The sequence below is a fragment of the Notolabrus celidotus genome, chromosome 11, assembly GCF_009762535.1.
Source record: "Notolabrus celidotus isolate fNotCel1 chromosome 11, fNotCel1.pri, whole genome shotgun sequence".
NCBI lineage: Eukaryota > Metazoa > Chordata > Actinopteri > Labriformes > Labridae > Notolabrus > Notolabrus celidotus.
This window is the reverse complement of record NC_048282.1, coordinates 32967987-32993365: the sequence shown is the minus strand read 5'-3', so window position 1 is coordinate 32993365 and position 25379 is coordinate 32967987. Positions and strand designations below refer to the sequence as shown.

The 25379-nt window shown below is 40.8% G+C and overlaps 1 protein-coding gene across 1 annotated transcript; it reads left to right on the top strand.

The window, feature by feature from the left end:
- Positions 1-11973: 11973 nt before the first annotated feature.
- On the top strand, positions 11974-13589 carry LOC117821972 (N-acetyltransferase family 8 member 3). The gene is made up of 3 exons (XM_034696562.1): positions 11974-11989; positions 12157-12255; positions 12774-13589. Exons 2-3 carry the CDS (start codon positions 12237-12239, stop codon positions 13523-13525), a joined length of 771 nt encoding a protein of 256 aa, XP_034552453.1. The 5' UTR covers positions 11974-11989; positions 12157-12236; the 3' UTR covers positions 13526-13589.
- The last annotated feature ends 11790 nt before the right edge of the window (positions 13590-25379 follow it).

Genomic DNA, 25379 nt, shown 5'->3' with positions numbered 1-25379 from the left:
ATTGCTTGGTTATGACTCCTTTTCGATTAACGCGAACCTGGTTCTAGTTTCCGGCTGGTGCTCATGCTGGTTCAGAGCTGGTTCGGAGCTGGTTCAACTTGTGAACCAATTGGCACCAGTTTGTTTTTCCATCCTCTCGAGCCCGTGGAAGAGCCACGTCATGACGTCACTTCTACGTGACCGCTTTTCCAAGCTAGCACGAACTTTCCCTCACAACAACAACGATGGTGGACAATGTCCCATGCTTGCTGGTGTTGCTCCTGGCTTTTGGTAATCACAGGAGGTCCCGAAGAGAACTTGTCCAACTTTACCAACACTTCTGTGCTACTCGTTGTGCTTTACATTTTCGTTTTGGTCACGGCAACCCCACCCCTCGCCCCCCACCCCTGATGTAAGCGGTTCATGGTTCTAGACCAGCAAAGAGTTGGTGCTGCTCTGGAACCTGTTTTCCTGGCCTGGTGCCGGTTCTCTCGCAGTCGAAAAACAAAAAACTGGTTAAGGAGAACATTTCTGATTTTTCTGAAACATACATTATTTTGACCCTAACTCGCTACCGTATGTAATCGCTAACGTACAGTACAGTAGCTATCATTTTTTATAGTTCTGCATAAAGATAGTGGGATACAATTCATCATGCTCTCTAACTGACTCAAAGAGAATTACAGTCTCTCTCTTCATTGCAGGGATTCAACTTACAGGAACATTTTTCTTATGTGTTTTCCAAAGATAGTAAAGACCCTGCACAGAGCCAAGGTGTGATTATGGTGCATACGACAGGAACAGCCTCCACTCTCATGTACGACATACCTGCCACACTTAATACCTGTGTTTCACTTGTCCAGCACTGTCAGTCATACCCCATTGTAAAAGCTTGATTTTCCAAACTTATATTCCGTACAAGAGCAAAGGGAGGGTTACTAAAATAATAAAAGATGGCTGGAGTTAAATGGAAATCTCTGGGGAGTGTTTTTGCCCACTTTGTATGCTCTTACGCGACACAGCAAGCCACCGAGAAAGTCAGACTCCATTCAGAGTTTTTTGAGAAAGGCAGTGGGTCGGAAATAAAGTTGTGTGAGGTGTGTTCAGTGCTGGGGAGCCACTGGATATGTGGAAGAACTCAATAATGTAATGGTTTAATCCCTTAATGTCGTAGCTCTGTGACAGGCATGCCGAACAGGCTCTTGAGGAAGTGCATGACCATGAATAACAATGTATTCCAGCGCGCTCTCATCGTCCCATTAGAGGTAGACCCTGCAGTTTGCAGACGGTGTTTGGTTTCCACAGTAACTTTTACCTCCTTTACTTCTTGTGACTTTTTGTCTCAAGACAATGTGCAATCAACGCTGAAGCACTCTCGGCTAATTTTATCACGCCGTGTTGGAGTATTGTGTGGCAATTCATACCATGACGCACTCTAAGTGGCTTGATTATTGCTACAGCTTGTTCTTTTAATTTTCAAGTAGCGGTCAGGACTCAAAGTTTGGTTTAAGAAACTTTTTCCAAGTGACTTTGATTCAAGAAATGTACCAAAGTGATGGAGTGGCAAACTGCTTCTGATGTGATTGTATTACCAGATATTTGTCAACTACTGTTTGTCGTCTTGATACCAGTTTGAATTTTAAAAGCCACAGATTTATTTTCTCCCCAGAAGAAAACAAACTCTTTCAAAGTCAGCATGTGTGAGTGGAGTGCAGCACTGTGGCCCTCCTGCAGCCCTCTTAATCAATACATTTACATTTACGTTTCTTTAGACCTTAATCATATCAAAGCTGTCCTGAGACCCTTCACAGAAAGAGCAGCTCTAGTACTCTTGGAGACCGTATTAATCAACCAGGAATGAAACACTTGGCAGTAGTGGTGAGAAATAAACTTTCTTTAAGCCTCATTTCCACTTACGTACGTGGACCGGAAGTCTGTTAACTCCCTGATATCCAATGTGCCCGTGAAACTCCTCCTCTGCCTCCAGTCAATCAATCAATCAATCTTTATTTGTATAGCGCCAAATCACAACCCAACATTATCTCAAGACGCTTTTACAAACATAGCAAGTCTAGACTGTACTCTATGTTTAATTATTAACAGAGACCCAACTTCAAGACAGGATAAGACTCAGCCTTATCTCATCTTAATCCACCATGAGCATTGCACTCAGTATTTAGCTAGTTACAGTGGCTAGAACAAACTTCCTTTATCAGGCAGAAACCTCAAGCAGAACCAGACTCATGTTAGACAGACATCTGCCTTGATAGAGTTGGGGTTGGAAAGAGGGATAGAGGAGAATAAGAGATAGAGGGAGCGGTGATAGTGATGAGACGATTAGTAGTAGCTGTTGCCGCTGGAGTCCAGCACGTCCACAGCAGCAAGACGTCTACAGCAACTCAGAGGAACCTATGAGATAATGGAGCTCAGGGACTCCAGAGAAGTCTGTGGTTTTAACAGTGCGCTGTAAACAATTCAACTTTTGGGTTTTATCTCTGGGAGACTGAGAGTGTGCTAGCTTAGCTCAGAGGTTTATATTGCGCACAGCAGCAAGCAAGAACTAATAAGCCAATCATAAAACCTTCATATTTTATTGTATTGTTCTTTTAAAGCTAGAGGCAGCATAATTCCTTCAGGGATCATGATGAAACAAAGACAAGAGGAAAATTGGGTAACACTTTATATTAACTACACACTTTTAAGCATTAATTAAGCATTAATTAATGCTTAACTCATCATCTGTAAAGCATTGTTCATACATTAACACTCATTTATATATCATGTACAAACACAGTTATAAATGTTTTATTATTCATGAATATGACTCTCTATAATGTGTTAACTAACTCTGTTCATACTTTATAAATGATGGATTCACCAAATACAAATGAGATATTATGGTCATTATAAACCAGTTATAAACACATTTAAAGGTTATGATTCTAACATTTAGTAAGGGTTAGTGAACACCTTAATACATAGCAAACTATGATTAATTAAGATAGTCACAAAGGACTTATAAGCTGCTTGTTCATGGATTTGTGAGCTAATCTAAAGTGAGGACTTTTTATGCTTTACAAAGCATTCATTAATGAAATTTAAGACCAGCAGCACCTTAAAACACAGAAGTCACAGATTTTGATTCAACAGAATAAGGAAACAGACACAACACATGGACTTAAACTTGTAATGTATGAACAATGCTTTACAGATGATGAGTTAAGCATTAATTCATGCTTAATTAATGCTTAACTAATGCTTAAAAGTGTGTAGTTAATATAAAGTGTTACCGAAAATTGAAGACAATTTTATATTTGCTCCTTTTTTTTCTAAAATGTAGCTACAGTTTTTGTCTATATTTTTACTATAATGGATAAAATGTGCTATTTTACATAATTCTAAGAAGGCATCTGGCGATCCACAGGGGGTCCCGACTGCACTCTTTGGGGGCCACTTTGTCTACAGCCTGCTGGCTAGCTTGAAGGCTATTCCCTTCAATTCGTTTGCCTGTGTTGGTTGTCAAATGAGTTTGTATAATTAAAAAGGGTTTGTTTATCTTGCTTTAACATATTCTGAATTTGAGTAATGTTATCTTTATTAAATATGGTCATTTATAGTCATTTAAACAAACATTTATATGTTACTGAAATAAATTAGCTTCTCTACAATGGCTACAGGTAGTTTCTCTCAGGTTTCTATCCATCTGTAAAGAAACACACCCCCTTGTGTTGGACACTAGAGGCATCATTTGTATGTTTCTGAATCTAAAGTCACCAGCTGCATACGTTGGTGTCAAACAGGCAGAAACCTGAAGCAGAACCAGATTCATTTGTGAACTGCCTTCTGCTTCAACTGGAAGAGAGATATAAAGAGATATAGAAAGAGATAGAGATGGATAGAGAGAAAAACACAATAGGTACTTCAGACCTTTGGTTACAATGCTAATGAGCTCCTAGATGAACAGTAAAGACTATAATTAAGGTAGTATAATAAGACTGACAGTAATAGTTGGAGCAGTCAAGCAGCAGGCGGCCCCTTAATTTCACAGGAACCTGTGTGAGACTAGAGAGCACAAAAACTCTAGTGAACAGTTTTAATGTGAGCCAGCCATTTAATGCTCTGATAACATCCAATGTCTGTGTTTTAGCTCAATTATTTCATCAGTAAACAAAGTGAAATTTAAAGGTGACATATCACGCTTTTTTCATCAATATATATTGGTCTAAGAGGTCCCCAAAACATGTCTTTAAAGTTTATGCTCAAAAAAACACTTTGAAATCAGATTTTGGCATGCCTGAGAAGCCCTCTTCTTCAGTCCTCCTCAGAACACTCTGTTTTCCCTCTGACCACGCCCCCTCAGGAAGTGGATGTGGCCTCGGCTCTCCAGCACGTTGATCTAATGTTTACATGTTGGCTGAATATACACGGCTGTTCAGAGATCACGTTACTTCAACCCTCTGAATCTGATCCAGAATCTGATCCTGATGGAGAGGCGCCTGCAGCAGGACCTTTCTGAACGATTGGTCACAGATTTAGTGTTTCTTGTTGTTTTATTTATCAGTATGTCGACGTGTGTCTTGGTACACAGCTACGAACATGTAGCTATGTGGCTATGCTAACTAGCGCTAGCACTTATCCATGATAAATGAAAATCATCCACTAGATCTTCAAATCTGCAGGCCTGGGGAGTAAAACCGACCTCTGCCAGAAAGGCAGCAGGACCTTTTCTGAAGGATTGGTCACAGATGTAGTGTTTCTTTTTTGTTTTATTTGTCAGTATGTCGACGTGTGTTTTGGTACACAGCTACAGCTACAGCTATGAACATGTAGCTATGTGGCTATGCTAATTAGCTCTAGCACTTATCCATGACAAATAAAAATCATCCACTAGATCTTCAAATCTGCAGACGTGGGGAGTAAAACCGACCTCTGCCAGAAAGGCAGCGGGACCTTTTCTGAAGGATTAGTCACAGATTCTGTGTTTCTTGTTGTTTTATTTGTCAGTATGTCGACGTGTGTCTTGGTACACAGCTACAGCTACGACATGTAGCTATGTAGCTATGCTACCTAGCGCTAGCACTTATCCGTGATAAATAAAAATCATCCACTAGATCTTCAAATCTGCAGACGTGGGGAGTAAAACCAACCTTTGTGTTTATTAAGACAGCCTACAACTAGCATGCCTCCCTCCTAAGCTCCTTGTTAGCACACATTTGTGCAGGTAATGAAAAACGGAGGAGGGGATTCAGTATTATTTTATACAGTCTATGGGCTGAACAAGCTCCGAGCTCTGACTCCGTGACAGACCGGATATTGTTGTTACGTAACAAAAGCACGGAAGTCTGAAACGGCTCGTTTCAGCACACATTTACAGAAAGGTGGAGAAATCCGAACAGGGGCAGAATGGATTTTTTTCATTCTCGGGGGGTTTGTAGACAGGGACACATATTTCAGGTAAAGAACCATTAAAAAGTCTATTTTGCATGATATGTCACCTTTAAAGTCGGGTGAGTATGGAAGCTGATTATTTATGTTTTGACCTCTCAAGGATCAAGGTTGTCTTTATTAACCCCAAGGGGCAATTTGTTTCACAGCCAGCAGACAGATGGTGGAAATTAATATTAAGACAAATACATGAGAAATAAAACAACACACTACATTGATTAAAATGGTAATGGCATTAAAACATAGTGTTAAAAAAGCACCACATTGAGCTGTTTGAAGGGCTGATGGCAGCTGGGACAAAGGACGTTTCAGTCTGTTTGTCCTGCATGTTGGCAGGAGACATGAGTAGCAGCCAGACAGAAGCAATCAGCAGGTGGTTTGCATCATTTAAGATTGAATACGTTGTTTTAACAGTCCTGAGTTTCCCTCAATTAATTTTAAGTGCCTCTGATTTTTCACCACATTCTCACAAACTGTATAAACATTTTAATAAAAACATTTAGCTCGGCTTATGACGAACTCAAATTCTTGATGTCTTCCTCATGAGGCTCAAAAGTCTGCTCGTCATCCACACTGTTGTTTGTACTGGTGCCATCTCTGTCACCTGTCCTTTTGTTTCTCCTGGAGTGACTCATTCCTCTCCTACGACCCTTTGAGTGTATCAAGAGTATCAAGCTCCACTATATTTACTGTGTCCTCTGATACGCCACCCCATGCACTTACACTGAACCTTTACAAACCTTTAAACTGCTTTTGATCCCACTGTCACCCAAGCAGAGCTAATCCTGCAGGATTAATCTGCAGTTTCATCTGAATGCCAATGCCCATGACGTAGTCCACCATGGCTGTTTGTGTAGTCCAAACAGACTTACCCAGTACCTGATAATTAACATCTACACTGCTGAGAGGAACATAAACCATGTCCCTGGATCTGTTGGTGAGAGTTTGAATGCAGTCAGCAGGGCGCTCTGGTTATAGTTGGGATCTGAAGTGAGAGGAACAGTGTGTTCAAATGTCACAGAGCCATCCAACTCTGTCTGCACCCAAACACTCAGCACAAACAAGTTATATTCACTTGCAACAGCTTTAAACTAGCAAGCATGCTTCCAAATCCAACGTGGAATGCACCACATTAGGCTTAGGTGATAATCATGAGTGTGTTCTTGACTTTTTCAGATGTAAGCTCGTCAAAGAGAGTCAAAGAAAAGATGTGAGAGAAGAAAACTGAGATTGTTTTTCCCACATGGCATTACCAACAGAAGTTAAAACCTGTTTTGCAACTGAAGTATTATTAATTGACCATCATGAGTTTGAGTGATACCTAGCTTAGCTCCTCGAATATAATCTCCTCTGTTGGAACTCTAAGAAAAAACAGTCCAAACTGCAAAGTTAGAAGCCCCTTTCACAGAAGCACTGACGCATAAATGAAATTTCCCAACATTTTCCAGGTGCTTGTATGAACCATAGACGGCAGGCCTTTAGGCTCCTCACTAACAGCTACAGTATGCCCGCCTATCAGTCAAGTCTGTCTCTAATTATGCAAAACTTGTGATCTTAATATCTTCCAAACTAACAAGTTGTTAAAAAGTCTCCCTCCCTTCAGTGCGTGCTTTTAGATAAACAATCTAATCAGACCCAATCTGTTTTTGTACCAGGCTGTAAACATGTTTATTTCTGTTGTAAAGATCTGCGTGTTTTGAATGAGTGTGTATGTGGTTTCTGGTACTTCTGGAGCCAGCCTCAAGTGGACACTCGAGGAACTGCAGTTTTTAGCACTTCTGCATTGGCTGTAGTTCTCACGGCCTGAGGTTGCCGCTTTGCATTAACCAAGCGGCAACCTCAGACCGTGAGAACTTCTGAGTGTGCAGTTCCTCGAGTGGCCACTTGAGGCTGGCTCCAGAAGTACCTGAAACCAGGTTTACAGCCTGGTACAAAAAATGAGTTTAGTCTGAATAGCTAATTTCTCGATCGGCACACACTATACGGGGGTTTAATGTCTTCATAACACAGCAGTTTTGAAGATTTAAAGATTACGAGTTTTCCATTATGAGAGGCACAGCTGACTTGACTGACAGGCGGGAACACTGTAGTTGTTAGGGGAGGAGGCTCATAACCTGCCTCTTTACCTCACAGTTAGGTTGAGTTCAGCATTTCCAATATGGCACCCACCGACAATCGACTTCAAAACAGCGCTTCAGAAACAGATGGGTGACATCAGGGATTCTAAGTCCATTATTTATACAGTCTATGATATTAACAGAGACAGATAAATCCGCTGACGATCTGAAAATGCTAATTTCGACTAGGAAGTATGGAATTAAAGATATCTGTAATTATTATTTAATGTTGGTATTCAAAGTAGAAACAGCTTGCCTTAATCTACAGCTAAGGAGGACACTTGTGAAAGTCTTTTCACGAAAACGTCAGGACCTGAATGTCCTGGATTTGTTTAGAAATGCCGGGGTCTCATGCCTGACAGCGTGATGTAGTAACAAGCCATCAAGTTGATGTTTTTGTAAGCGTACGTCTGTATTTGAAGTACTATTTGATATCTATATACACATCAGGCTCCTCATCTCTGCAGTTAGCATTGATCCAAACTAAAAATAGAAGGCAGCAGGCAGCTGATGATGGTTGTTGTGGTGAAAGTGTGAGCTGTAGGTCTGTGCTCACCTCTACAAAGATACAGAACCTTTATATTTTCGTCTTTAGTGTCCTGGGATGTTTTATTTCCCAGCAGCACTTCTCACAAGCTGTCCTACTATCCTGTCCTATCAATCTCTGTTTCTCCGGGCAAGTCATAATGGCCCATACAAACCGGCGTTACCCAGGGGGCAGTGCGTGATGTCCACCTGTTCATGTTCTCTTCTCACTTCTTTCTCTGTTGGCTTTGTTGAATGGCTGCAAAGAGCATCCATAATAATCCACTGGGGCTGCTACACCAACACTATCACACTACTCTTTTCTTTACATGGCTGATCTAAATACTTCCCTACACTCTTTCAAACATGCAAAGAAACACATTAAAATGCATAGAAGTGTTTTTAAAAAAGGGACAACCGTTAAAGAAATGATGACAGAAGCTGTCCCAGCCTCTTATCAGGAATAAAACTGCGACTGTCTTCATCCACAAACTGAAGTAAAGACTTTTTGATGCCACCTCGGACATTTTAATTACTGAGTGCGTATGAAATGGCTTGTAGCTAATACCAAAGTTATTGTGACAGCAGTGGAGGTGTTCATTGTACATTCACGGCGGCAGCACAGAGCAGTTTAATGTGTACGCGACAGTCTGAGAGAAGCAAAGAAGTAATAAGTTAAAGATTATTATGGAAGTGCAAATGAAGTTTGGCGACAGAATTGAGTGCAGACTGATTAATTGCTCCATTAATCTGTATCTACGAGATACATTTCTCAGAATTGCATGAAAAAATTGTAAGACAATTAAAAATCTGCACAGTTTTTGTGAATTTTCAAGATAGAGTTCTTTAGTTTCACTCCATGGACGCCTAGTATTTCTAATAATTGCTTTATCCTCTCTTATGTCACCACATAGCTGACCTGAATGCATTTCAGAGTCACCATCTTTAAATCTGTAACATGCCTGGGCAAAATCAACAAGTTTATAACAAATCTGTCCGTGAAGCCATGAGTAACTCCCAATGTCTCAAGCTCAAACTTAAATAATACTGGATTACACTAAGCAGTCAGGCATGTTTCCTTCTTAAGTGGACTTAATTAAAACTTTTATTGGGATATTGAGGCAACGGAAGTGGGTTGTACTCCCTTGAGAAATAAAAAGAAGTGCTTTTCTGAATTAAGGAGATACTGACACCTCAAAATCCAAACCAAGCTTAGACCACTCAAGGGAGCAAACATGCCACAGCTGTTTATTTTGATGCTGCATATTTTTGGTTTGGATCTGAGGCATTGAGGGATACTCATGTCTTAGAGCAGGCATGTCCAAAGTACGGCCCGGGGGCCAATCGCGGCCCAAGGTCCATTTATTTATGGCCCCAAGCTTCCATCTTAAATTGTGTTATTAATAGCAAAGAAATTAATCACCTTCTGAATTATGTGTACATTTGCAGTTTCTATCAAGCGCAAAAACAAAACTAAAGTCAAACCAGAAACGTCTCAAAAAGCTTCATATGGACTGCCTGTCTAAAGCCAAAGTACTGGGAATTCTGCAAGACGGCAATGAAGAAGAAACACAAGAACTCTTAAAACTAGGGTTGGTAGTCTCGGAAAACTAGCATGAATTTGAATGTAGCTTTTCCTCATGACTCCGTCTAAACCTTCCCTCCTCCCTCAGAGCTCCTCCAAAACGACGCCCCCCCTGCTAACATCACTTATGCTATCTGGATTAACATAAAGCACCGGCTTCTTTTTCTTCTCACTGAAAGCTCTGCTCAACCCTCTGCTTCTGTGCACCTCGTTGGCATTCATATAGACTCATCAGCTCATTCACAGTGTCTCAGATTTATGGATTTGAGTAGAAGAGAGTTCTATATAAGAAATGTATTGAGGTGATCTCAACAAAGGTATTGAGATGGGCAATTTGACTCTGTGTTTAACCTTGTGCTGGCGGAGCTTTTATTTACCTGTGAGGAGGTAATATTCAGATCTGTGCTGCATTCACAGACTGAATCAAATAATTAAATAATATCATTAATATAGAGTCTGTGGTTTCATTACAGAAATGTTATTTGGCCTGACCTTTTCAGATTGCCTTGACTTTTACTGTTAAAGTGGCGAATAAACAAAGGAGATAAAGAAATGAGATCACTGCTTTTACATAACGAGTTAAACGTCTGAAAAGAGGAGTTTTATGTCTCTGAATGTTAACTGGATGTAGGATTTAAACACTAAACACAGCTGCTGTGCTTATGAGAGATCCAGAGGCTGAGACATTCAGAGTCCATGTTGGGGAGGTGAGACGGTGTGAGGAAGTGAGAAAGTTCCAGGTTTCTTGACCTTCATGCACTCGCAGATTCATGAGGCTGCTCTATTGATTTAAACAGGTGTAAAGGCCGTTTCCCTGCCACGCAAATTTAATCATGTCAGAGGGACACCGGGTTATTGCACAAGACACCGTCACCGACTCCACAGATATGTCAGAGGGGCTAGAGAGACAATATTAATTTTAGCCTCGGCTTATATTCCCAGAGAGGAAACAGTGAGGAGATCCAGAGCAGCTTCCTCAGAGAGCATCGCCAACATAGAAGCACCGAATAATGAGGTTAATGAGAACATTTCATTCTTGGAAAATATCAGATTCACATTCAGCTCAGTATTCTGCTCTAATATATTCACGATCTGTGCTCATCCTCCTTGAGAAATCCAATGATGGAGTTCTTTACTCTGTTGACTCAGCTAATTAAGTTTGAAAAAAAAAGTTTCATAATCAAATCAACACTGAGATTAATTTCAGTTAAACTCTGGAGCACGCCGCCTCAAAACACCGCCGGTACAACCAATATTTCTCACAATACGCTGCAGTTTTACCTCAAAGTCCTTTAAAGGTGACATATCACGCTTTTTTCATCAATATATATTGGTCTAAGAGGTCCCCAAAACATGTATTTAAAGTTTATGCTCAAAAAAAGACTTTGAAATCAGATTTTGGCATGCCTGAAAAACCCTCTTCTTCAGTCCTCCTCAGAACAGTCTGTTTTCTCTCTGACCACGCCCCCTCAGGAAGTGGATGTGGCCTCGGCTCTCCAGCACGTTGATCTAATGTTTACATGTTGGCTGAATATACACGGCTGCTCAGAGATCACGTTACTTCAACCCTCTGAATCTGATCCAGAATCTGATCCTGACGGAGAGGCGCCTGTAGCAGGACCTTTCTGAAGGATTGGTCACAGATTTAGTGTTTCTTGTTGTTTTATTTGTCAGTATGTCGATGTGTGTCTTGGTACACAGCTACGAACATGTAGCTATGTGGCTATGCTAACTAGCGCTAGCACTTATCCATGATAAATAAAAATCATCCACTAGATCTTCAAATCTGCAGACGTGGGGAGTAAAACCGACCTCCACCAGAAAGGCAGCGGGACCTTTTCTGAAGGATTGGTCACAGATTCTGTGTTTCTTGTTGTTTTATTTGTCAGTATGTAGACGTGTGTCTTGGTACACAGCTACAGCTACAACATGTAGCTATGTAGCTATGCTAACTAGCGCTAGCACTTATCCATGGTAAATAAAAATCATCCACTAGATCTTCAAATCTGCAGACGTGGGGAGTAAAACCGACCTTTGTGTTTATTAAGACAGCCTACAACTAGCATGCCTTCCTCCTAAGCTCCTTGTTAGCACACATGTGTGCAGGTAATGAAAAACGGAGGAGGGGATTCAGTATTATTTTATACAGTCTATGGGCTGAACAAGCTCCGAGCTCTGACTCCGTGACAGACCGGATATTGTTGTTACGTAACAAAAACACGGAAGTCTGAAACGGCTCGTTTCACACACATTTACAGAAAGGTGGAGAAATCACAACAGGGGCAGAATGGATTTTTTTCATTTTCTGGGGGTTTGTAGACAGGGACACATATTTCAGGTAGAGAACCATTAAAAAGTCCATTTTGCATGATATGTCACCTTTAAGAGTCTAGAAGTTTTCTCCATGTGTGTGCAAGTGTGTGTGTGTGTGTGTGTGTTTGCATGTTCTCCTAGGTGAGCATGCTCAGACTAATTTCAATCCCTTTGGTGAATGGCTGATTACAGCAATCTGAAGCTTAAGTGCAGGCGAGCAGCAGCGCTAAGTCCTTCAGATTGAGCGACAACACAAGGGGGAAGGAGTCGGCATGGCCCAGAAAAAGAACAGTAAGTTTGATGTTCTGATTATGTTAATCATGATAGCTTTTTTTTTTTTAGGCGGCTGATTTTGAACAACAGCGTTAATAAGACAGCGAGGGTGTGAATGAATGACACTACTAAAATGCCTGAATGACACATCAAACATTTCAGAGCAGCTAAAAAGCTTTTGTTTGTTGCCTCAGGGTTCCTCACCTTGCTTTGATTTTCATCATTGAAACTCTTACATGAGCTAATTGTATTATACTTTGAATGGCTCTCAGTTTTGAAGTCTTAAAAGAGACACAATGATATAATTGTCATTTTAATTGGGTCTCACCTCAGGTTGTATTTTGAATGCAGTAGAGTTGAATTAAAAGTGAAAGGTTCTGAAAAAGGTGCATTGATTCAGATTATTCCTTTTCAGCTGTGTGTTACGTGAGCGTATTGAGCCGTGTTGTGAAACCAGGAGGAATTTCTGATTGCAAAAACAGGCAGATCAGATTAGTCTCACTGAGCTCCTTCTCTTTCTTTCCTCTTGCATACAGCTGTGTTCTCCATCCGGGAGTATAGTCCCTCAGACAAACACGTGATCCAGTCGCTCTTCCGCGACGGCCTCCTCGAGCATGTTTACCCGGCTTTCTTCAAAGCCATGAGCCATCCGGACCACATTGGCATCGCTCTGAGCATCTCCATGGCGGGCTACGTGCTCGGTGGCAGCTCCTACTTCCAGGCGCTCCTCTTTGGCAGCGCGTGGGCCGGCCTCATTTACTTCTGCTGCCATGAAATCTACGAAGGCTACGTGTTGAGGCGGCTGAGCTCAGACATGGCTGACATTCAAGCACACTACCTGGAGAACCCTGATAACGGCTTGTGGGTGGCTGAGGCTGACGACAAAGGCAAGTCCAAGGTGGTGGGGTTGGTGGCGGTGACGGGGAAAAGAGGAGCGGACGAAGTCGAAAGGTTTGACGACTGCAACGGGGGCGTCTTCGGAGGAGGAGCAGAGTTCGGCCAAGATGCCATAGACGGGAGTTACGGCGAGATGTCCCACATGGTCGTGTTGTTTCCTTGGCGCCGCAAAAACCTGGGTACGCTGCTGATGGAGAAGGCTCTGGATTTCTGCAAAGACAGAGGCTACTCCCGACTCATTGTGGACGTCAGCTCGCCACAGAAAGCCGCCATTTCCCTCTACCAGAAGTTTGGTTTCATTCAAACTTCGTCCCACAGAAACACACACTCAAACCGCTGGTTCTCCAAACTGGCAAGAATAAATGTGAAGCAAATGGAGAAGTTTGTTTAATGCAGAATGGACTTCAGCAGGTTCTCATTCCCCCGATCGAAATCCACACTTTGTCGCCTCACTTTGTGTCTCATTTAGCGCACAATTTAAACCCTTCCATACAGTGATCATTTCATTAACGAAAAATATGAGGCTAAACATTCGTTAACAACACATTATTTCATGATGGAAACAAGACTATGACATGATAAAGTGCATCACTGATAATCAAAACTCTGTCAAACGTATGTTTAGTTTTTGTTAACAAGGCGGTGATGAGATGAAAAAGTTAGTAGTGGACTGCCGGACATTTAAAATCCATGTTTTCCCCCACTGTGCTTCTATTCTTTAAAATTACGAGTGACAGGCTGAGTTATTACTTGAGGGTTAGCAGTGTTAGCTTGGTCACCAGCTCTCCTCGCCTCCATGCCTATGTCTCATCTTCATTGATGATTTTTAACCCCCAGTGTGCGTTGATGACAAAGACCCAACCGGGGGACGTCTGTTTCATATTTCACCTTTGCCGATTTTGCTGCTATAGCCCTCAAAAGCTCTGCGTCTAGAGCTTGATTTAATCCAGTTTGGCGACACATCAGACACGTTTAGTAAGTTTTGATCAACTCCTTGTCATCAATGGTGCAGATGCATTGTCACCAGTGTTGCCAACTTAGCAACCAGAGGTTTTCAGACCCCCCTAGCGACTCTTTTTCAAAAAAGCGACTAGTGACAAATTTAGAGACTTTTTTTGGTGTTAAAAGGAGACTTTTGGAGACACATATTTAGAGTGTTTTTAACCTCTTTCTGTCTCTCCCTCAACATTACACGTCTCTCCTGCAGCGTCCATTACAATTCCAAATATGCAAATTAAGTGATGATGTCATTTAGCGACTTTTAGGACAGCCAATAGCTTCTTTCCTCACTGAGGAGTTGGCAACACTTATTATCACTGCAGGTGCATTCAGGGACCGTTGTAAAAGTGCAATGCAGCCGTTGTGTTTGGTGTCATGGCATTTTTATTTGAATCAAGAGAATCAAAATACACTCATATTGGTCACATCAAGAATGTTTGCTTTTGATTTTTTTTTGCAGGGACAGGCTAAATTATTCAACTTAAGATATTACACAAGCAAAAGTGTTAAAAGAGTGAAATATTGCTGATTTTACCACTTGGTGCAACCCTGATACCGATATCTGACTGACTACATGAATTATTTGAAGAGAGGGAGTGTTTTGACAAAAATCAAAGACTAAAACTAACAGCCATTTTGGTTTAAAGACTGAAATAGCTGCCAAAATTAACACTACTTACACTTCCTTTAGAGGAACCGTAAGTGAGGTTACATAGAGGAGGTGTAAGTCCACCCAGGTTGGTAGTAATGGGCCAAACAAGTCAGGACTTTCACCCGCTTAAAACAAAGTGAACCGTGCAGATTGTAACACTTGGTACAACCCTGACACCAATATCTGATCGACTACAGGAATTATTTTAAAGAGAGGAAGTGTTTTGACAAAAATCAAAGATTAAAATGTGACTAAAACAAACATCCAAATACTAAGACTAAATCTAAAAAAGCTGCCAAAAGTAACACTGCTTCCTCTTCCTTTAGAGAAGCTGAAGAGACGTAATATAGAGGAGGTGTAAGTCCACCCAGGTTGGTAGTAATGGGCCAAACAAGTCAGGACTTTCACCCGCTTTAAACAAAGTGAGGCGTGCAGATTGTAACACTTGGTACAACCCTGACACCAATATCTGATCGTCTAAAGGAATTATTTTAAAGAGAGGAAGTGTTTTGACAAAAATCAAAGATTAAAATGTGACTAAAACAAACATCCAAATACTAAGACTAAATCTAAAAAAGCTGCCAAAAGTAACACTACTTCCTCTTCCTTTAGAGAAGCTGAAGTGACGTAAAAGAGAGGAGGTGTAAGTTCACCCAGGTTGGTAGTAATGAGCCAAACAAGTCAGGACCTTCCCCTGTTTAAAACAAACTGAGCCGTGCATTACTGACTGAAACTTCAGGCCCAGAAACACGCCGTTATTCGTACCTCAGCCGAACCCAAACTTAGTGCAGCGTTATCATTTTAAATCTACCCCAAGACCTTCACCCTGCTGCTTTCATGCCCAACAAAACCGACCCTTTGAGACCGTCACAACTCAGCTGAGTACATCTGTATTCCATGCAAGAGACACTTCTTTGTGAATCTGAATGTGTTCACAAAAGGACTGTGACAAAGTGTGCGTATCATCGACCTGGGACGAGGAACGTGTTGGAGACGACCTCGACTGTACAGCACATTAAGAGCATTTCCATTAATTTAAGCTTCTTGTCTCATTTAATGCAACAAAATCTGTCCAATGTGTGATACTCAGTCACTCATGTCTCTTTTCTTGATCTCATTGTAGGAGAAAAAAAATTATTAAATTCCATGTTTTTTTTCCACGATGCAGTATTAATGATCTGAGTTTTCTTGTGTTTCTTCGTTCCTTGATGTTTTATGCATACACCTGCACCCCCTGATAGCTCATTGCCCACGACGGTGGAGAACAATGAGACGATTGGTCGACTTCTCCGGTACATTAGATGTATTTAAGATCTGCTTATGCACGAGTTAATCCCAATAAGGTATAATTACTGAAAATTGACAGTTTAAAAGAAGAGACTCTATTCAGAATCAATAATCTATTTTTCCCCTGTCCACTGAGGAATATAGAAATCTATGTGAGAAAGGAGCAATTTAGTCATTTGGAAGCAGGAGAACTTTCTTTTAAGCCTCTTTCCAGGCAGAAGTTGAATCCCTCTGCCTCAGAGGAATTAATGCCAGCTGACTTCTAAGACCTCACAACTCTTTGCTTAAAATACCAATGAAAAATGCAATAGTATCAGGACATTGGGAGGTTTAAAATTCTTTGGAGCTAAAGGAGCCCCTGTGTGAGTGTGTGTGTGTGTGTGTGTGTATGTGCGATGCATAAGAAGAGGATAAAGGGTTCAGTATACCACGCTGCATTCAGGTCATCGAACACAAGGCGAAGACGGAGATTATCGACACTGAACAATGGAGAAAAGCTTGAGTGGTGGTCTCATGATGCGTGTGAAGGTTGCCTTGACTAAAAGAGAAGAGGGCTCTAGAGAATTAGAACTAAAAAAACAAAAACAACCCCCGGTAATTACCCAGGGTTTCTTAGCTTAAACATCGTTCTTGCCAGCTACACCGCCAGCAGGATATTTCCTTAATCAACCCATTGTCCGCCACACGCATTGTGCAGCATCAGCCAAACTACTTAGATTTGCAGATCTTTTTGAACCTACATTGGCTCAGAAATCCCCCAGAAGTTGTTCAAGTTTTCCAAAATATTATCAGCACCAGACAGGACCTGCTTATCTCCAAAGAGAGCATCCAGGGTAAGCCTTTAAAGGAAAACTCGTGTGTGCAATGACAGGTGTGTCCTAAATGAGTTTCAAGAGAAATACTCATGTACAGATAGAGCAGTGTTGGAACGGACACACATACATGCACAAACACACACACACCATCAGAGGCCTCCGGGCATCAATCATTCCTGCTGAGCCTGTCAGAAAAAAAATTAGGCCGTTGGCCAGCAGGCAGGTGCCAAACTAGCCAGAGGAAGATGAGCCCTAATGCCAGCCAACCTGTTGTCATCCTCACAATTACCACTACAACTGGCCTCAAGGTAATGACAGCTTGATTGTTATTCCTCTCATACACATGCTCTGCTGATGAGTCAGTTGGCGTTCTGTGGGTCTGCTGGCTGAAAGAGCTTTTGCAAAATCCTCTCAGAATTGATAGAATTGCTGCATCTTCAGCGTCCATAAAAAGTACTCACCCTTTGTTTTGTACCGACTGGAGAAATTGAATCAAAGCACATTTGTTGTGGCAAATCAAACCCCTTTTTGTGAAAGTGGAAACAAATCTCTACAAAGTGATCTAAATTATTTTTTGAATCCAAAAACATGACACTTCTTTGCACAAATACAAACCTCTCGAAGTCATGATTTAGTAAATGCACCTTTGGCAGCGAGTGCAGCACATCTTGGCACAGCATTTTCCCCCCTTATTCTCTCCTATAAAGCAGCTCCAGCTCTGTCAGGTTGCATGGGGGATTGTGAGCAAATAGACTTTCACAGCCATCAACTCCCGACTGGTTTGAGTTTTGACTCAGTCCCTGCAGAGCTAGCTTGGCATTTCGAGACCAGTTTCCTGTGTGCAAATTTGTCTGGGAACTCTCCGGTGACTTCTTATTTCCAACAGATGACCTCAAGAGACATGTCCTCGCATGCAACAACCCATAGTACGACAAAATGTGTGATGCAGCAGTAGGCTGTATGGATTTTAGTTTTCAAAATAAGCTGCAACCTCTGTCATTGAAGAAGCACAGCTGATACTTAGGGTGCAAAAAACTGCAGTTCCTTTAGAGTCCACTTGAGGCCAAAACCAAGGGTACCCTGTTGAGGTTTATTTTAAATTGCCTATTTTTATAGCAGAATTAAACATGATCACAGCCTGGTACAAAACAACGCTTTGGTCTACACACCTCAGTTCCCTGGTAAGTTTTTCAATCAATCAATCAATCAATCAATCAATCAATCAATCAATCAATCAATCAATCAATCAATCAATCAATCAATCAATCAATCAATCAATCAATCAATCAATCAATCAATCAATCAATCAATCAATCAATCAATCAATCAATCAATCAATCAATCAATCTTTATTTATATAGCACCTTTCATACTAATCAAATGCAACCCAAAGTGCTTTAAAGCGATTGAAAAACAAGAAAGAAGCAGAAGTAAAACAATGGCAAGACATATTAGGGGAAAATAATAATAATGATAATAATTAAAATAGTACTAATACAAATAAAAAATAAAAATAGAATATAATAGAGACTAAAATAGAGACTAATGCACACCAACAATATAATATGTGTTATTAAAATAAGTTAAAGCATCAAAATTAAGAATACAAATAGTTAAAATATTTTTAAAAGGGTAGGGATACGAGTTGAAAATAAAACTAAGGCTAAAAATATCAAAAATAGAGTAGATAAATAAAATAAATAAATAAATGAATAGATAGATAAATAAAAATAGATAAAGCAGCATTTAAATCAATATTAAAGTAAAAGGTAATTAATAAAAAAATTTGCCACAGTGACCTTGATGGATTAATGCAACCTTGCAAAGCAGATGAATTTGCCATATGGATCCATCTTCCATTCAGGATGATACGCTCATTCCCAATCATACAATTACCAGAGCAATGCAACGTTATTTTAGAGGAAAGAGGCGGTAATTTAAGGCACAGCTTAGTTGTGGCGTGAGCAAATCTGTAAAAAAAAAATGGCAGCCAGAGAAGAGATTAGCATGGATACAGCTATTGTGGCAGTTTCATTAAAACTGTTACATGTATTTCTTAAAGGTGACATATCAAGCTTTTTTCATCAATATATATTGGTCTAAGAGGTCCCCAAAACATGTCTTTAAAGTTTAGGCTCAAAAAAACACTTTGAAATCAGATTTTGGTCTGCCTGAAAAGCCCTCTTCTTCAGTCCTCCTCAGAACACTCTGTTTTCTCTCTGACCACGCCCCCTCAGGAAGTGGATGTGCCTCGGCTCTCCAGCACGTTGATCTAATGTTTACATGTTGGCTGAATATACACGGCTGCTCAGAGATCACGTTACTTCAACCCTCTGAATCTGATCCAGAATCTGATCATGATGGAGAGTCGCCTGTAGCAGGACCTTTCTGAACGATTGATCACAGATTTAGTGTTTCTTGTTGTTTTATTTATCAGTATTTAGACGTGTGTCTTGGTACACAGCTACGAACATGTAGCTATGTGGCTATGCTAACTAGCGCTAGCACATATCCATGATAAATAAAAATCATCCACTAGATCTTCAAATCTGCAGGCCTGGGGAGTAAAACTGACCTCTACCAGAAAGGCAGCGGGACCTTTCTGAACGATTGGTCACAGATTTAGTGTTTCCTGTTGTTTTATTTGTCAGTATGTCGACGTGTGTCTTGGTACACAGCTACAGCTATGAACATGTAGCTATGTGGCTATGCTAATTAGCGCTAGCACTTATCCATGACAAATAAAAATCATCCATTAGATCTTCAAATCTGCAGACGTGGGGAGTAAAACCGACCTCTGCCAGAAAGGCAGCAGGACCTTTTCTGAAGGATTGGTCACAGATTCTGTTTCTTGTTGTTTTATTTGTCAGTATGTCGACGTGTGTCTTGGTACACAGCTACAACATGTAGCTATGTAGCTATGCTAACTAGCGCTAGCACTTATCCATGGTAAATAAAAATCATCCACTAGATCTTCAAATCTGCAGACGTGGGGAGTAAAACCGACCTTTGTGTTTATTAAGACAGCCTACAACTAGCATGCCTCCCTCCTAAGCTCCTTGTTAGCACACGTGTGCAGGTAATGAAAAACGGAGGAGGGATTCAGTATTATTTTATACAGTCTATGGGCTGAACAAGCTCCGAGCTCTGACTCCGTGACAGACCGGATATTGTTGTTACGTAACAAAAACACGGAAGTCTGAAACGGCTCGTTTCACACACATTTACAGAAAGGTGGAGAAATCAAAACAGGGGCAGAATGGATTTTTTTCATTCTCGGGGGGTTCGTAGACATGCCAGGGACACATATTTCAGGTAGAGAACCATTAAAAAGTCCATTTTGCATGATATGTCACCTTTATAGAAGAGCAGAGTCCTTGAATTTTCTTTTCAAAAATAGCAAGAACCATGTAATGACATGAAAGCGTCTGCCTTTTGAGCTCAAGTTATGTAGTTTACTCTACTACGTCATATGTCTTGTTGCTCTGATTGGCCCATATGAATTTGACTGAATTTCCCCTTTCAAATTCTTGTTTTGAAAATGTCTGCCCTTCCCAAAAATCGTCTTTAGGATGTTGCACAGATGGATGTGAAATATATCCCATACTATGAATATGTGAAACAGTCTATCTGGCGTGTAGGGACAGGATTAATGATGGGTCTCTGTTTATACCATAAGAGACCTGCGTGTCTTGATATAACATTTGGTTTCAATTGTCGCTATACAAAGAAAGCTTGCTTGTTCTCTTGAATTTTGTTTAACTTGTCTGTTTTGATTATATTAAAGCTGAGAGTTATTCATAATCATGCACACTTTGGGGCTTGGTTGAATTGACTGACAGGTGGATACAACCTCCACCTCATTCTGGTCAGACAAGTTGGTGCATGTTGGCATTTCCAATATGGCCACTGTCATTGAAGCCTCTTTGGAGCGTGTGGCGGAAATCTGGAAATGATAGACTCAAACAACAACGGTTTGTCTTTGTGAGCTTTATTCCGGCCTTCAGTAAGCTTTGCAAAGCGGTCAGATGGCAGAGTGATCTAACAACCGAGACAAGGTCTGCTCAACTGACCCAGAGTGAAGATACAACACGTTACTTATCCTCTTCAGAGAATAATGTTAACACATCATTAAGCATCTTCAAAGAACTGTAAGACAAACAAGAGAGTTTCTTATCACCTCTTATCACCTGGTCACCTTCCTGACTTCTCACCTTATGGTCTGCTCCTCAGCCATGGGAATAGATAAAAATATGCAAATCACAGAAGGTTTGGTATGTGTGAATGTTTCTAGCTTCTGATCAAAGCAAGAACAACATACTATCATGTCTGTATTTTTCCCACCACAAGCGTCACTAACAGATAATGTCACTAAGACTACATCTATGTGTGCAGTCTCTATCTTCTACAGAAGTGTATAGCATAGCATGATTCACTTGTTATTTCTGAGTCTTTCTGCAGTCGTTGCTTTCATAGATAAGTGCAGAGGTTGTAGCAATCCATAATGACAACAGTGTAATGACAGTCACAGAAGGGAGCTTCAACCAAAGGCACATGTGCAATGTCTCCTCAGTTATACCAAAGAAATCTGCAGCTGAACACAAAATGACATCTAAAGGTTTAAAACCACAAACGTTAACACACCCATGCTGGAGCGTCTCACTCTGACAGCTAGTTTGGTGGAGAAATATGAAAATGTGCTCCGCCACAGAATTGGTAGCTCCTCCGTCTCACTGTGTGTGCTTTGTAAAGCCTTATAAACACTTTAAACATTTCATTCCCCCAAGAGACAAATTAAAGCCAATCAAACTATAAAGGAGACGCTGCATGATAGCACTCCGTGTCTGCTCAGGCAGGAGAGCTGTGCTGTTGTGTCAAAAAAAATATTAATGAGATTCTCTGTGATTGTCACAGACGAGTCGCACATGACGCTCAGAATCAGTTGTTATTGACACTCGCTCTGCATTTGGCTGTTTGTGTTTGACTTTGAGCTGATACACATTTGTGGTGTGCTCTTGGGAAAAATGCTGTTTGATATTGTGTCACTTACGAATCATGTCAGGAAAGTTGTTACTCCTTACTACAGTGGTAGGTAATTGAGGCTAAGTTGTGCCTGGGTATAGTGTTTAATGTTTAGGTCTGCTTGGGCTGCAGCTTGCTAATGCTTGTGTTTTAAAGGTGTACTCGTTCTCTGTCTGCCATTGTTCTTGCTTTCTACAAATTGCACAGACAAACTTTTGGATGATGTCTTGAATTCTCAGGAGGAGACTGTGAATTGCTTTGGTTATTGCATACATTGTTTTCTCTCCTTGTAAACCAACCACTGCTTATTGGCGAGCCACCCTAGTTAACGCTAGTTAAGATAAAAGGTCAAACTCAGTCTTGTGAGATTTAGAATTTTGAGGACAATAAACTGGTCCATCACACATTTTTACTGATCCATGCCAAGTTTGAATTGGTGAATCTTTACATCTCTAGCATGAGTCTTACAAATTTGCATAATTAGGGGCACAGCTGAGTTGAGAGAGATCGGTGAGTTGTGTCCATAGACTGTATATAGTCACATAGTCACCCATCTGTTCCTGAGCGCTGTTTTGAAGCATATCGTCGGCGGGTGCCATATTTGGAATGCTGAACACAACTTCGTCCAAGCTAGTTTGAGGTAAAGAAGCAGGCTTTTAGCCTCTTTGCTAAAAGCTACAGGGTGCCTGCCTGTCAATCAAGTCAGCCATGCAGTGGTGGAGCCAGACAGTTTTGACTTGGGTGGTCAAACTGGGGCACTGACTGTTGAAGGGGTGGCCAGGCGTGGAAAACAAACTTAAGAGCTTACCCCAAACCTAAGAGGGTTACTTCCAATAATCACATCTACATTAACTTCTTTTATAAAATAATTTTAAAAATATTACATTTTTGTAGATTTCTAACGGTGACATTAAAAATGTAACGGTACAGAGTATCAACATTTAAATCTGCTGAACTGAACTCTTTAAGGACTCAAAAGTCAAAGCATCAACAAAAACAACATTCAAATGCAAAGAAACTAGTTTCTCTGCAGCTTGCTGAAACACAACACAATAGCTGATTTCAATATAAGTAATGCCTCTGACATGGCAAATAGCCAATCATGTTTAAGAATTTCAGGGTGGTCACAGGGGTGGCCAATCAGTTTTCAGAGGTGGCCATGGCCACCCCGGCCACTCCGCCACTGCAGGCACGCCCTTATTTGGGCAAAACTCATAAGTCTACTACAGTATCTTCAAAAATATTGAGTTTTTAAAAAAAAAATCACCCCCCGTACAGTGTGCGCTGATACAGAAATGAGCTACTCAGACCTAAACTGCTTTTTGAACCAGGCTGTAAACATGTTTATTTCAGCTGTAAAGATCGTCTTCTTTGAATAGGTGTGTATGTGGTTTCCTGTGTTTCTGCAGCCAGCCTCAAGTGGACGCTCAATGAACTGCAGTTTTTGACACTTCCTCATGGGCTTCATATTTAAAGACTGGAGGTTGCCACTTGGTAAAATACACCTTTTCAGAAATCTAGAGTCTATTATTTACACGGTCCATGTTTACAATATGTAGCATAAACTCTCATCCAGTTACCTTAATCCTTAAGTGAAGCTGATTCAGACCATTCATCCTCATTGGTAGCCATCTTTGTTGTTTACAAAACCCCTGCTTAAACCCGCCCACTATCATGTGATTGGCCCTAATGGGGAATCTGTTTCATCAGAAGGGGGACACATATTTCACCAGGACCCAAAACAGAGGCTTTGACTGGTTCCCAGGATACTCCAGAAGATTAACATTGTTGTGTTTAAGTCATTCCTGTAGCTTTGACTCCATTATCGCCGTATTTATTCTCCAATCCATTAAAACCACTCTGCTACACAAAGGTGATCATGTTTTACTCGATGATGTGACTTCTACAACTTAATGGCTGCACTTGTGATGACTGTAGTGTATCCTATAAAGGCTGACTTTAAATTAGCATATTCCATATACTCTGTGTTTGGATCCTCTTTCACCTTGACATTGAAGCCTCTTTTTTTCCCGTTGATCTGCGCTAAAAAAAGGCAGCAAATCTAATTCAATTCATTTTGTAAAACAATAAAACTTTCACGTGGGGTGAACTAAAGTGTGAAATTTAATTTTTCCATGGATGCTCGCATGCAACAGCTGGGAGATAATTGGATTTATTAGCATAATGACTGACTTAATGAGTGTTAGTACTGACTCCGGAGGAAAAAACTTCACAGGGTTGTCGTCCAATTTTGCCTGAACGTTGTTTATATTGCTCTGCCCTTTCATTTTTGTTCTAACAGGTCAGGTATGCACAAGAAAATGTAAAGGGGATTTTCATCCGTCAGTCATTATTGGACTGGAGGTTTTCCCAATTTGAGATAACACAGAGATCAATGAGAGAGGTTGGACTCTCATCAAAGGATGAGCTCAAGAGATTCAGTTGGAAAACATCCCTTTGTCCACCACTTTCAGAGCAAATAGTGTGCGTGTGTGTGAGTTAAATATAAGTAGGTGTGTGTCTGTGTTTGCAGGGATTATCCTGATCATTCCTGCGTGCAAGCATTCTCACCACCAGGTATTTCTTGCGATGTTTAATTAATCTGACTCGGATCAAGATGGAAGCCGCGAAGCTTACCGAAGGAAAATAGTAAATTTATCTTACTGCAAACTTTGATGACACTTTCAAAGTAATAAGAAAGCCAGTAATCAACATTACAAACAGCACCTGTGTGTAAACAAGTTTGTCTCTTTTTCTACATTAGCACCCTTATTGAATCGGCAAAGATTATGGAGATTAATCGCATCAGGATAGCAGTCGCCCATGTGCTGCTTGTCTGAGAGCCAGAGATAGATTTGTTTGGATCATACATCATTGTACGCTGCTCACCACTGCCGCGCATAATCACTTTTCATCTTCTTTGTTGCACCACAGGAAGTAACTTTTTGGCCGTGCTGTTGAACTTAACTGCAGAAGACAACACCTGGGTAATTACTTTAGATATTAAATCACAACTTACAAAGGCCTGCCACGCACGTCTACAAACAGATAGCTTTTTCTGCACCGTCAATTTTGCTTCATTTTCGGAGGCTGACATTATGCAGAATCTGCACTTCCTTTTACTGAGTAATTGGTCAATTATTCGCTGCATGGTTTCAAGAATGATAAATATGTTTTTCTGTAAGAGAAGAGTATTAGACCACAGTGCACGCTCTGAGGCACTCACAGGTAAAGTATGAGGAACAGGGGAGAGACCTGCATGCTTATAGAGTGCTCCTTTTCAAATGCCTTCTTACTTTACAACACCGGAGCATGTACAGCCGCACAATTAGTCTCATTATTATTCAAAATGAAAGTCAAATTATGGGGATAAATGTGGGATTAGATGTGGCTAATGAGTCAGTATTGAATATGTTTACACCACAGTGAACCTCCACATGCTGGATAAATGTTTCAGAACATTAGGCTCC